Source organism: Anolis carolinensis, chromosome 6 (assembly GCF_035594765.1).
Source record: "Anolis carolinensis isolate JA03-04 chromosome 6, rAnoCar3.1.pri, whole genome shotgun sequence".
Taxonomy (NCBI): domain Eukaryota; kingdom Metazoa; phylum Chordata; class Lepidosauria; order Squamata; family Dactyloidae; genus Anolis; species Anolis carolinensis.
The window spans coordinates 18,527,704-18,540,583 of NC_085846.1; the positions used below are offsets into that span (position 1 = coordinate 18,527,704).

The 12,880-nt window shown below is 40.7% G+C and overlaps 1 protein-coding gene across 2 annotated transcripts; it reads left to right on the forward strand.

Moving 5' to 3' along the window:
• Positions 1–1,286: 1,286 nt before the first annotated feature.
• LOC100555684 (sulfotransferase 1B1) lies at positions 1,287–11,482 on the forward strand. Of its 2 annotated transcripts, XM_008117523.3 has the most exons (8): positions 1,287–1,431; positions 1,526–1,973; positions 5,523–5,651; positions 5,848–5,945; positions 6,049–6,175; positions 7,301–7,395; positions 8,205–8,385; positions 11,073–11,482. In XM_008117523.3, exons 2-8 carry the CDS (start codon positions 1,790–1,792, stop codon positions 11,201–11,203), a joined length of 945 nt encoding a protein of 314 aa, XP_008115730.1. In that variant the 5' UTR covers positions 1,287–1,431; positions 1,526–1,789; the 3' UTR covers positions 11,204–11,482. The 2 variants fall into 2 exon arrangements, with proteins under 2 accessions (XP_008115730.1, XP_003225326.1); XM_003225278.4 differs by having other exon boundaries at positions 1,293–1,973.
• The last annotated feature ends 1,398 nt before the right edge of the window (positions 11,483–12,880 follow it).

Here is a 12,880-nt window from a genome sequence, read left to right on the forward strand (position 1 = left end):
AAAAGGCAGACTACGTTGGATAATCCAGAATGTTGGATAAGCGAAGGTTGGATAAGCAAGACTCTACTGTAATATACATATTACAATATACTACTAATAATACAATATAATAATATATAATAATGTGTTGTCAAAGGCTTTCATGGCTGGAATCACTGGGTTGTTGTGAGTTTTCTGGGCTGTATGGCCATGTTCCAGAAGCATTTTCTCCTGATGTTTCGCCCACATCTATGGCAGGTATCCTCAGAGTTTGTGAGATAATAATATTGTAATATAATACTGGCTGTTAGGAATTGTGGGAGTTGAAGTCCAAAACACCAGAAGGCCCAAAGTTTGCCCATGTCTGGTCTATACTGTCCATATACTGCAGTTTAACTGCATCGAGCTCATTATAGTCGTCTACATTGACCATATAGTTCGGTTTTAACTGCATTGAGCTGCATCATATGCATCCCCACTGACCACATAGTGTAGTTTGACTGCATTGAGCTGCATTATATTCATCTACACTGATCATATAGTCCAGTTTAATTGCATTGAATTCCATTGTATTCACCAACCATATAGTATATTCTTGAACTCATGCTCCCGTCAGTTTGAATAAAAAATATGAATTACGATCCAGTATCTGGAGGAGTACAAGCTGCCCATCCCTGACCTAGCATGTCAATACGAGGACTTCTGGATTCTTCCTTTAAGCTTGACTTAGGATGCATCTACACTGTAGAATTGATGTAGTTTGATCCCACTTTAACAGCAATGGCTCAATACTATGGAATCCTGGGAGCAGTACAAGCATTCCCTGCCAAAGAGTGCTGTTGCCACACCAAACTACAATTCCTAGGTTCCCAATCATGCCACTTCTAGTGGTGCCAACTTAAGGTCATTCAAACTATCTATCCCATTCCCTATCATTGCTGCCCACTGTGAGGTATCCTTAACTCTTTGCTGTTAAGCCTTCTTGCATTTCCAACAGCCGGGATGGGTAAGACAAGAAATTGGTTCCATGCTTTAGTCTGAACCCAATGTTGTACTAGGAATAGGGTTAAGCACCATGGGTAGCTCTTTTAAAATTCAGACTAAAACACGGAGCAGATTCATTGCCCTTTGATAGCAGTAACAAGTGGCCACTGCCAAGCTCTGTTAAATTCCCACTCGAACTTGCAAAAGTACACTCTGTATTACTCAGAAACCCTCTTGTTGTTTTGTTATAATCCCTATTGCTGTTTCACAACTTTCCAATGTTGAGCCAAGACTGGGCTTGACTGCTGGCAAGCTGTTTCCTTTCCTTTTTGGAAGTCTCCCAGTTCCGTTAGGCAAGAAAAAAATGTAATAGTTTAGTGACGAACTAATCAACAGGTTTCGGAGGAGCATTTCTTGGGGAAAAAACTAGGACGTTAAGGGCGAAGAAAAAATTGCAACTTCTTTAAGGTGACATTTTGATATTGCAATGAGTGACAGATAAGAATGTAAATATGGGAGTATTTCTTTGGCTTAGCTTTTATTTCCCTTCTCTTCACTCCAGTTGACAGATAAAGTGTAGGCTGGGGAAAGGACAGAAGCAAAGGCGTGTCCTGATATTGAACTTTCCTACATGAAGCAATTGAGGTTAATGCTGTCCTCCAGCTTACATAAGGGACAGAGAAACGGGCCAAAAGGATATGTGAAGCAACAGAAAAAAGAACAAAGAAAACGGTAGCTCCGGAAAAATAATCTCAGGCGTGACTTCAGAAGGACTTTGAGAAAGATCACAACCAAAACCTTCTGAGCTCAGCTTTGAAGGGACACCATGGATAGCCAAGCCGAGGACTACACTGAAAGCATGTACAATCATAAGGAGGTCTTCTATAGGTATCCCTTGAGGCTGGTCCATGGAATCCCCCTGATGGAACCCATCGCTCAACAATGGGATCCTATTGAAAACTTCCAGGCACGGCCGGATGATCTCCTCATCTCCACATATCCCAAAGCAGGTGAGATACAAAAATGGGAAATTTAGTGCTGGGGTGTGGGGAAGAAGAGCAGTACAGACAAGTAGACTCAAAGAAGGAAGGAAGGAGTAAAGGAATGAGGTTGCTTCTTAAACTGTGGGTCCAAATCCCTTTACTCAAGGTTGAGGTCATGAAAAATTTGGCAACAGGAAAAGTTTTTTGAATGCCACCTAGACATTTACACAAATCTGTTAGCAACAACATGCAGTGTTTATGGTAGACTTTGTGGAAAATACTTCAGCTGTACTCCAAAAAATGGAAAATCAGTCTGTTTAGCAAGCCTTGCAAATGTTGATTTATTGTAAGTACAGTAGAGTCGCACTTATCCAAGCTAAACGGGCCGGCAGAAACTTGGATAAGCGAATATGTTGGATAATAAGGAGGGATTAAGGAAAAGCCTATTAAACATCAAATTAGGTTATGATTTTACAAATTAAGCACCAAAACTTCATGTTATACAACAAATTTGACAGAAAAAGTAGTTCAATACCTGCGTATTGTTATGTTATGTTGTAATTACTGTATTTACGAATTTAGCACCAAAATATCATGATACAGTAGAGTCTCACTTATCCAACATAAACGGGCTGGCAGAATGTTGGATAAGCAAATATGTTGGATAATAAGGAAGCATTAAGGAAAGGCCTATTAAACATCAAATTAGGTTATGATTTTACAAATGAAACACCAAAACATCATGTTAGACAACAAATTTGGTAGAAAAAGTAGTTCAATACACAGTAATGCTATGTAGTAATTACTGTATTTATGAATTTAGCACCAAAATATCACGATATATTGAAAACATTGACTACAAAAATGGCTTGGATTATCCAGAGGTTTGGATAATTGAGGCTTGGATAAGTGAGACTCTACTGTATTAATTTTTGGAGCCTTCGGTGGCTCAATGTGTTAAAGCGCTGAGCTGCTGAACTTGCAGACCGAAAGGTCCCAGGTTCAAATCCCGGGAGCGGCTTGAGCGCCCACTGTTAGCTCCAGCTCCTGTCAACCTACCAGTTCGAAAACATGCCAATGTGAGTAGATCAATAGGTACCGCTCCGACGGGAAGGTAACGGCGCTCCATGCAGTCATGCCGGCCACATGACCTTGGAGGTGTCTACGAACAACGCCGGCTCTTCGGCTTAGAAATGGAGATGAGCACCAACCCCCAGAGTCAGACATGACTGGACTTAACGTCAGGGGAAACCTTTACCTTACCTTTTACTCATTAATTTTTTGTAACTCATTTATATACTTGTGTAAAAATGTTACTGTTAGAAAGGGGTCACAAGTGGAAAAAGTTTAAGAAGCCCCGGATCAGATGAACCCTTGTGATCCCTTTCAACTGTAAGAGACTGTGAAAACTCAGAAGCAATTTTAAGTTGTCTTTAGATTTCTGAAGGCTACCTCCTCTCTTTTTTTAAGGGAGGTTTTGCTGTAGGATTGCTCACTTGATTGGTAAAGAGACAGCAATGTGAGTGTTTCAAGATAAAAAAGGAAGGAAACGTAGTATATACTCATGTGTAAGTCTGGAAATTTTCATCGAAAGAACAACCCAAAAAACTAGGTGAACTAACTTTCTGCTTAAAAGTTTGAGAACCGCTGGCCTAGATGGACAGGACAGCTGGGTTCCATCAGAGTTGGCACTGATGTTTTCCCCTCTCGGTGGAATTACCCTCAACTTAGCCATGGCTCACATCATAATCCATAATTTTGACCCCATATCCTGCCCTTGACTTATACATAAGATTGACATCTACATGGGTATATATAAGTAATTCTTGTAGCACCTTGTATCCCAGCATAAACTTTTATGGGCTACACTTTTCATGTAGATACCCCATAGGAAGCATGGAGTGGTCTGTGATTCACAAAAGACAGTATGCTGAAATAAATTTGTTAGACTAGAAGATACCACAAGACTGCTTTTTCCAAGGCATGGTTCGTAGTTCTTTTCATAAACATTTCTGGAACAGTACAAAATGTACCATGGGTTGACTATAATGAGAACCCACAACAGGGCAATAGTAGACCTTTATTAAGAATGAACATAATGTCATAAATCCTCCAGAGCTCAACCTCAGATTACATACTGCAAGTAAACAAATTTAAAGTATGGGAAGGAAAAAAGAACAGAACAAAATATGACAACAAAACCTAAAATAATAATCCTTTTTTTGGGGTGGGGGGACGGGACTTTTTCAGTTACATGTTTTACACAGAACAAGTGATCAAATAGCAAGGAAATTAATTGTTTTAAAACAGAAGACTGCTAATTTTTCATTTTGTAATTTTTAAAAAAATAAAATAAAATAAAAACATTACTTTTATTGGGTTCGACAACACATTACTTTTATTATTGTGTTCAAGGTGATTTTGCTTTTTAGGTCCCTTCCACACTGCCATATTAAAATCCACATGGCAGTGCAGACTCAGATAACCAAGTTCAAAGTGGATATTGTGGACTATCTGCCTTGATATTCTGGGTTACATGGCTGTGTGTTTCCGCTGGCATTGAGTAACTATGCTTGCATAAGATTAGGGCTCATAAATATTACACTATGTAACACAATTTGAAAAAAAAAATCTGTTCCTGTTTTGAACTTGTTATTTCCTGTTTAATTGTGTGGTACTTACTTTGAAAGTAGTTGCTATAATCCAGAAACTTAGTTTTTTTGGCTGCCACAAATAATGTTACATTGGTTGACACTCTATGAGATATTCATTGAAAAACTATAGCAATATGTGCTGCAGGATGTCCCGCAAACACAAAGTATTTGCAGTTCAATAAACTTTTCCCATGTTTTTATGACAGAACCAATTAGGAAATGACATATATAACCCAGGAACGAAAAGTTTGTTACACAGTGTTATCTACTACTTAAGAGTCAAAGTATCACTTTATCAACTCTGTTTAAGACTGGAAGAAAGAGGCTGATTTCTATCTCAGCGAACCTGTTGTGGGTGTTAATTTGAACTTGAAAGAGAGTATCCAAGTAAATGATCTGAATTTCCTAATAGGTTCAGAAACATCTAGAACTCATTTAAAGATCAGATTAAAACATACAGTGGATTCACCACCCTAGTAACTTGGGAGTCACCAGTTGGATCTGAGAAGAGGATGGTTGAATCAAATCAAATATCTGCCTCCACCTACCTGCAAAAAATCTAGAAGAAGCATAAGGACAATTGCTTTTTTTGGACTTGTCTCTCAGGCCCCTTCCACACAACTGTATAAAATCCCACATTATCTACTTTGAACTGGTTTATATGGCAGTGTGGACTCAGAAAACGCAGGTCAAAGTAGATATTATGTATTGTTTGCCTTGATTGTCTAGGTTATATGGCTGTGTGGAAGGGCCCTCGGATATTCAAAGCCTTTATTCCTGAACTTACCTGGCCACCTTTATAACATGTAGTAATAGCTTTTGATTGCAATTGGGATAATAAACACGGTCAGATACTATCCTAAATTCGCTATGCAGAAAGGCTTACTTGTTGCTTGTGGTTTCTCTTTCTCTGGACCTCCAGGTACCACATGGATGCAAGAAATTGTTGACTTGATCCTTGCCAGGGGTGATGTGGAAAAGGCCCGTCGAGCCCCCACATATATCCGGATCCCGTTCCTAGAGATCTGCTCCCCACCCCCTGTGCCTTCAGGTGAGCCCAGAAATCCCAAGGGCAAGTAACTCAAGAAAGACCCAGCCTAACCTTTTCACCCTGGACTTGAGAAAGGATATATAGTTGGACAAAACCTTCCAGAATCTGAGAGCTCTAGTCCAAAACAAACTAACTTTCCCCAGATCTGCTCTAATTCCACAAGTGCTGGACTAACTCTCCTCTAGTTCTTCTTTAGGCGTCAGTTACCTGGTGAATGCCCCATCTCCTCGTGTGATCAAAACCCACCTCCCCTTCCAACTTGTTCCTAAAAGTTTTTGGGAAAACAATTGTAAAGTAAGTGGTGATCCTATTATTTTCCACACTTCTCCCTCAGTATTTGCCTTCAGTTCTGGTCTATTGGTTCATATGTGATTTATCTTCTGTTGGTTCCTTACAGGTGATCTACGTGGCTCGTAATGCCAAGGACAATGTGGTTTCCTATTTCTTCTTTGACCAGATGAATGTGACACAGCCAGAACCGGGGCCATGGGAGGGCTACATTAAGAAATTCATGGAAGGAAAAGGTTAGGTCACCTTGGCTGGGCAATGCAGACACACATAGAGCAGAGCTGGGAAAAGTTACTTTTTGAGACCACAACTGATGGTCTCACATTCCAAAGCATGATTTCTCTTTCATTTATTTTTTTAAAAAGCAGAGCAAAAAGTGCCCATTTAATCTGAGAGTTGAGTTTGATCATTTTATTTATATTAATTATTTTATTAAATGTTTATATCCCATTCTATACTGTGAGATTTCAAAAAAAAAATGACAACTTAAAGAAATTGAGATTTAACAAAATAATTTAAAATAACAAAAGCACATTGAAACAGTTGAATAAGTTGAAACAGTTTAAAAAATTAAAACAATGTAAAATCCCCCCCCCCCCCGTCTCTATTATGGGGAAAATAAGTTCAAAAAAATCCAAAAACTGCTTTATGCTTTTTGTTTAAACCAGGTTTTTGTATTAATGTTTTAATGAAAAAAGAATTCTGATTATAGTAAGAGTGTGAAACATTGTTTTAAGTATTAAAAAGTTTGATTGGCCATGTTTTAATGCTTAAAAGTGGGCACCTGGTTAAAACCACCCAAACCACCCCAAATAACCCCAGGAACAGGCCTCAAAATGAAGACACCCAGGTGCCCCTGCTTCCAAGCATCACATAGGATGGCTTCGCTCAGGGGGAGGGAGGAGGAGGAGAAGCAGCAGTCAGGAGGCTTGTTGTCATGGGTAGTCAGTCTCTCCCCTCCCGGCATCCCTTTTTGCCTCGGCACTATAAGAGGGTTTCACGAGACCAGTCGCTCTCATTGCAACGGTGTAGTAACCATGAGGCCGTGGACCATATTTTAGTTCTTGGGGATCACTGGTGGTCCACGAACCACAGGTTGGGAACCATAGATAGATAGATAGATAGATAGATAGATAGATAGATAGATGATACACACACACAAGGAAACATTTTTGATTCCAGAGGCTTTAATAAAAAGTCAGGTATTTACTTGATATCAGTGAAACCAGCTGGATATCTAAAAAAAAAAGAGCATACAGCGAACAAGGGCTCCACTGCAGATACATTTATAGTCAGATAGTGCACATAGGATTTCTCCATTTGATTGATTGAGTTGTTTAATTGCTTTCTTCGCCACTCAGTTGCCTGGGGCTCATGGTATGATCATGTCCGACGTTACTGGGATGAGAAAGAAAAACATAAAATCCTGTATGTCTTCTATGAAGATATGAAAGAGGTGAGTTGTTCAGGGAAGAGAGGGGATATGAAATGTTTTGGGGCTGTAGTGCTTTGGATATGTCCAAAAATATGTCCTGTGTCCCTTTCCGCATGCCCAGAGGACTTTCCATAGGCGCCTGGTTGGCCACAGGATTCTTCTTATTGGTATACAGAAGTATTCTTCCATTCAGGTTTCCCTGGCAGTATGTGTCCCACTGTAAACTGCAAACCTTAGAATTCTGTAGGATGTTGCCAGGGCAGTTAAAGCGGAATCATTGTAGATACAGAATGGGGACACCTGGCTCGATAGCAGTACATGTGAAAAAGATCTAGGAGTCCTTGTGGACAACAAGTTAAATATGAGCCAACAATGTGATGCGGCAGCTTAAAAAACCAATGGAATTTTGGCCTGCATAAATAGGAGTCTAGTGTCTAGATACAGGGAAGTCTTGCTACCACTCTATTCTGCCTTGGTCAGGCCACACCTGGAATACTGTGTCCAATTCTGGGCACTGCACTTGAAGGGAGAAGGCAGACCTCACCGCCTCTGAGGATGTTTGCCACAGATGCGGGTGAAATGTCAGGAGAGAATGCTTCTGGAACATAGCCATACAGCCCAGAAAACTCACAGCAACCCAGTGATTCTGGCCATGAAAGCCTTCGACAACGTAGTGTAATCTGTAGCTGGGACAAAACAAAGAAGGCAGAGCAAGGAGAAGGATACTATGGGAGGAATACAAGGGTGGTCCCAGTCATATCTATATAGACATCACATCTAGTATGTTCTGTTCTTTTTCTCATTAAGATTCCTCTGTATGTTTCTATCAGGATTTGGCCCAGGAGGTTCGTCGCGTGATGAATTTCCTTGAAGTTGACCTGCCTGAAGAAATCGTTCAAAAGATCGTCCATCACACTTCATTCCAGGTCATGAAGGACAACCCAATGGCAAATTACAGCTCTGTCCCTGACTGTATCTTTGACAAGGCAAAAGGCAAATTTATGAGGAAAGGTGAATATTATTGTTATTCTCAAAGCATGATTTCTAGCAGTGGAAATTCATCCATCTACACTAAAATTGGGTGGAGGGGGGAAAAATGGGAACCAAAGTGCAATTTAGCTCCTTATTTGTTCTATATTACAAAATAGAGCTGCCAATACTGGCAGCCAAAAGATATTGTCCTGATGCTCAATCCTTACTTCCTTAAAGAATATTGTATATAGCAGGCATGGGCAAACTTGGGCCCTCCAGGTGTTTTGGACTTCAACTCCCACAATTCCTAACTGCCTACCAGCTGTTAGGAATTGTGGGAGTTGAAGTCCAAAATACCTGGAGGGCCCAAGTTTGCCCATGCCTGCTATATAGGAATATGGAAGGATTGGAAGGAAAAGGCTAGTTCCAAAAAGAAAGACTTTGAGGCTCTGTGCTCAGGTATGTCCCAGATATTATACACAAAACCAAAACATATTTATATAATGGAGCCAGTTCTGACGTATATAGCCTGTCAATTTTGCTTGCACAAAATACATTGTTTCCTGCATGAAATATTGTTTGGTTTCTTCATGAAACCTGGGAGAGTATATAAACCTCTCTTTTGCAAAAAAACAACTAAATCCCATGGCAATTGGCCATTTTTTTAACAGATGCCTCATCAGAATAAGAAATTATGCAAGTATTCTTTACTTCCTTGATGTTCACTCATAAATGGCTGGTTTGTGTATTCGTGTGCCCATGTTCATGCAGTTGCTTTGCCTCAAAGACATAATTTTGCAGTCTGTTGTCCATTGTTATTATGGACAACTTCAAGGCCCTGCCCTCTCTTCCCTTCAGAGCTAAACTGGACAACTCGTGCTAGGTTATGTGTGGCTCTCCATATCCTGCTGCTTTACTTAGCATAGCCATTGAGGAGAGATGATGGAAAACACAGTGCATCTACACCAGTGGTTCCCAACCTTTCGTTGACTAGGAACCACTCTCTAATATTAGTACCTAAAGGGTTATTAATCAGTTTTTAGTCAACTTTAGATTTGGTTTGGTTATTTGAGGTGCTGATTCAGAAAATTGCATTGGATATATCACATCAGCTCTAGTTTCAGATACAGAACTACCAGTATTTACCATATGATCACCCACAGAAAACCATATTTAATAATCTCTAGCCAATGTGGTCTATCCAATGCAATTTTCTGAATCAGCACCCTAAATAATCCCAGGAACAGGCTTAAAAACGAAGACACCAAGGCGCCCCCGCTTCCAGGCACCACATGGAATGGCTCTGCTCAGGGGGAGGGAGGAGGAGGGGAAGCAGCAGTCAGGAGGCTTGTTGTGCCTTTCATAGGTAGTCAGCCTCTCCCCTCCTAACATCCCTGTTGCCTCAGCACTATAAGAAGGTTTCACGAGACCAGTCACTCTCATTGCAACGGTGTAGTAACTGTGAGGCTAAAGACCAAATTTTGGTTCTTACGGACCACTGGTGGTCCATGGACCACAGGTTGGGAACCACTGATCTGCACTGTAGAAGTAATGCAGTTTGACATCACTTACTATGGCTCCGTGCTATAGAATCCTGGGATTTGTAGTTTGGTGCGGCTGCAGCGGTCTTTGGTGGAGAAGGCTAAAAATGTTAAGCTACAACTCTTATTTATTATTTATTTACAGTATTTATATTCCGCCCTTCTCACCCCGAAGGGGACTCAGGGCGGATCACATTATGTACATATAGGGCAAACATTCAATGCCCATAAACACATCGAACCGAGACAGAGACAACAGACAGACACAGAGGCAATTTCACCTTCTCCTGAGGGGATGTTCGATTCTGGCCACGGGGGGAGCAGCAGCTTCATCATCCACTCTGATGGCACTTCCTCACTTCCTCATTCCAATGTTGTAAATTAGTTAAACTTGCCTCCCCACTTTTATGAGTGGTACTTTATTTCTTACTCGATGGATGCAACTATCTTTCGGGTTGCTAGGTCAGCAACGAGCAGGGGCTATATTTTATTTTTAATTGACGGGTGCTCATCCTCCACGGGCTGGCCTAGAACTCATGACCTCATGGTCAGAGTGATTTATTGCAGCAGCTGTTTACCAGGAAGTGGTGTCAAATTGCATTATTCTACTGTGTAGCTAGGAGCCCCTGGTGGCTCAGCAGCTTAAATTGCTGAGCTGTTGAACTTGCTGACTGAAAGATCGGTAGTTCGAATATGGGGAGATGGGTGAGCTCCCACTGTTAGCCCCAGCTTCTGCCAACCTAGCAGTTCGAAAACATGCAAATGTGAGTAGATCAATAGGTACCGCTCCGGCAGGAAGGTAACGGTGCCCCATGCAGTCATGTTGGCCACATGATCTTGGAGGCATCTATGGATAACGCTCTTTGGCTTAGAAATGGAGATGAGCACCAACCCCCAGAGTCGGACCCGACTAGACTTAATGTCAGGGGAAAACCTTTACTACAGTGTTGTTATACCCTAACAACAGTATAACAGATGGGGAGGCATATGTTTCTCAACTTCAAAATAAGGTATACCTTTGGTTAGAGAACTAATCCTTGTTATCCATTCCTATTAAAAAAGTTTATGTTGTATAAAATATAGGCTAAAGCCATGCTGTATTTTCATCTAAAGTGGATATGTTTTCACTTGCATTTTGCAGCCTCTTACCGTATAATCCTTTTTCTCCTTCCTCTTCTGCATCAGGTGAAGTTGGAGACTGGAAGAATTATTTCACAGTGGCTCAAAAGGAGGCATTTGATGCAGATTACAAGCTCAAGATGAAAGGAACAACTTTACATTTCCGGGATGAATTAAGCAGTGGTCTCAGGCCGTGAAGCCAGCTTTCACTTAAGGCAACCCCATGAATGAGAGACCTGCAACAGATCCTATTATTAACAGCCTTGCTCAGATCTTTAAACTCAGAGCTCTGCCTTCTTTTATTGAGTCAATTCATTTCTAGTAGCCTGAGGGTACCTGAGTTGTAAATAATACCACAGTAATGAACATTACGATGACCTCCATCAAATGTAAAGCTTTAACAAAAGAACAGGAAATGTAGTTTGGCACAAAGACCCATACTACAGATCATAAAACATCTGGCTTCAAGGAAGAAATGGTTTTGTCATTATTTATGAACAGTGATAAATATCAGGGCTGGTCATTCATTACAGGACTGGGAAACTGTAAAGGAAGGACAATTTATTTCTAATGTCTGCAAAGGATATATTTTCTGGATTATTATCCTGCTTTGCAGATAGTTCTTGTTTTCTAATGAAATCCACAGCAACGAGAGAGAGTGAGAAATAACAACAACAACAACAATAACAATAATATTACACTTTATTTATATTCCGCCCTTCTCCCCTAGGGGACGGATTACAGCATTTACAGAGACAAACACTCAATGCCTTGTAGCGGATTACAGCATTTACTTACATAGACAAACATTCAATGCCTTTACAGTCATACACAATGAGACACACAAACACAAACAAAGGCAGAGGCTTCTCCTTTCATTTCCGGCTTCTGGAGGCGGTGCTCATCTCTGGCCCCGGGAGGTGCTTTTTCTTCCATTTTCAAGCTGAGGAGCCTGTGTTGTCGCCTCTTGATTGTGTGGCTGGCAAGATTGCTTGGAGCGTCTCTTGCCTTTCCCCACCAAAGCAGTACCTATTTACATACTCACATTTGCATGTTTTCAAACTGCTAGGTTGGCAGGAACTGGAGCTGACACACAAGAGCTCACCCCGTTTTGCGGATTCAAACTGCCAGCCTTCAGATCAGTAGTTCAGCCAACCTTCAGGCCAGCAGTTCAGCAGTTTAACCCATTGCGCCACCGTGGTTCTCTTAAAGATTTATGGGCTGAAAAAACAAGAACTTCAAGGAAAGGAATGGTAGGAAAAGGCAGAAGAGAGAGACTAGTCCCTCAAGACTGACCCAAAAGTCAGGTCCCAAACACTCAGCTAGGTATAAGGATTTTGTAAAACAACACTGAACATGTCAAATGTTGGTGACTGTTTTATCTAGATCTCAGCACGGCATGCATTTAGTTCCTCTCTGACTAAAAGTTTCCAATTCTTGTGAGTCGTCTCCAGGAAGGAGATGAAGGTAAAAATTAACAAGACTTTTGAACATAGTTTAAACATCTACAGCTGGTCTTTGTTTCATACAAAAAGCAACAAAAACCGAACAGCACAATAGAATCCACAGGGAAGAAATTACTTCTATTGAAGTGTTCAATGGATGGCTTATTCTGCATAAAGCCCAATGCATTTCAGTCTATGTATATATTTAAATGGCCATCTAAAAGCATAAAATATAGAAGTAAAGGGGCAACACATCATATTAAAAGATATGCATATTATTCCAATAAATGTACACAGCTTAAAGCTTGCATATTTTGTTTTCCCTATCAGGAGCGATTAGAGAAACTGCAAGTTGCTTCTGGTGTGGGAGAATTGTCCGTCTGCAAGGATGTTGCCCGGGGATGCCTGGATATTTGATGTTTTACTATC

Excerpts from the sequence above, each read along its gene's own strand:
- LOC100555684 (XM_008117523.3), top strand. The coding sequence starts at position 1,790 with ATGGATAGCCAAGCCGAGGACTACACTGAAAGCATGTACAATCATAAG. Across the intron at positions 5,652-5,847 it reads CCCACCCCCTGTGCCTTCAG|GCGTCAGTTACCTGGTGAAT; the intron begins GTGAGCCCAGAA and ends GTTCTTCTTTAG. Across the intron at positions 7,396-8,204 it reads TCTATGAAGATATGAAAGAG|GATTTGGCCCAGGAGGTTCG; the intron begins GTGAGTTGTTCA and ends TGTTTCTATCAG.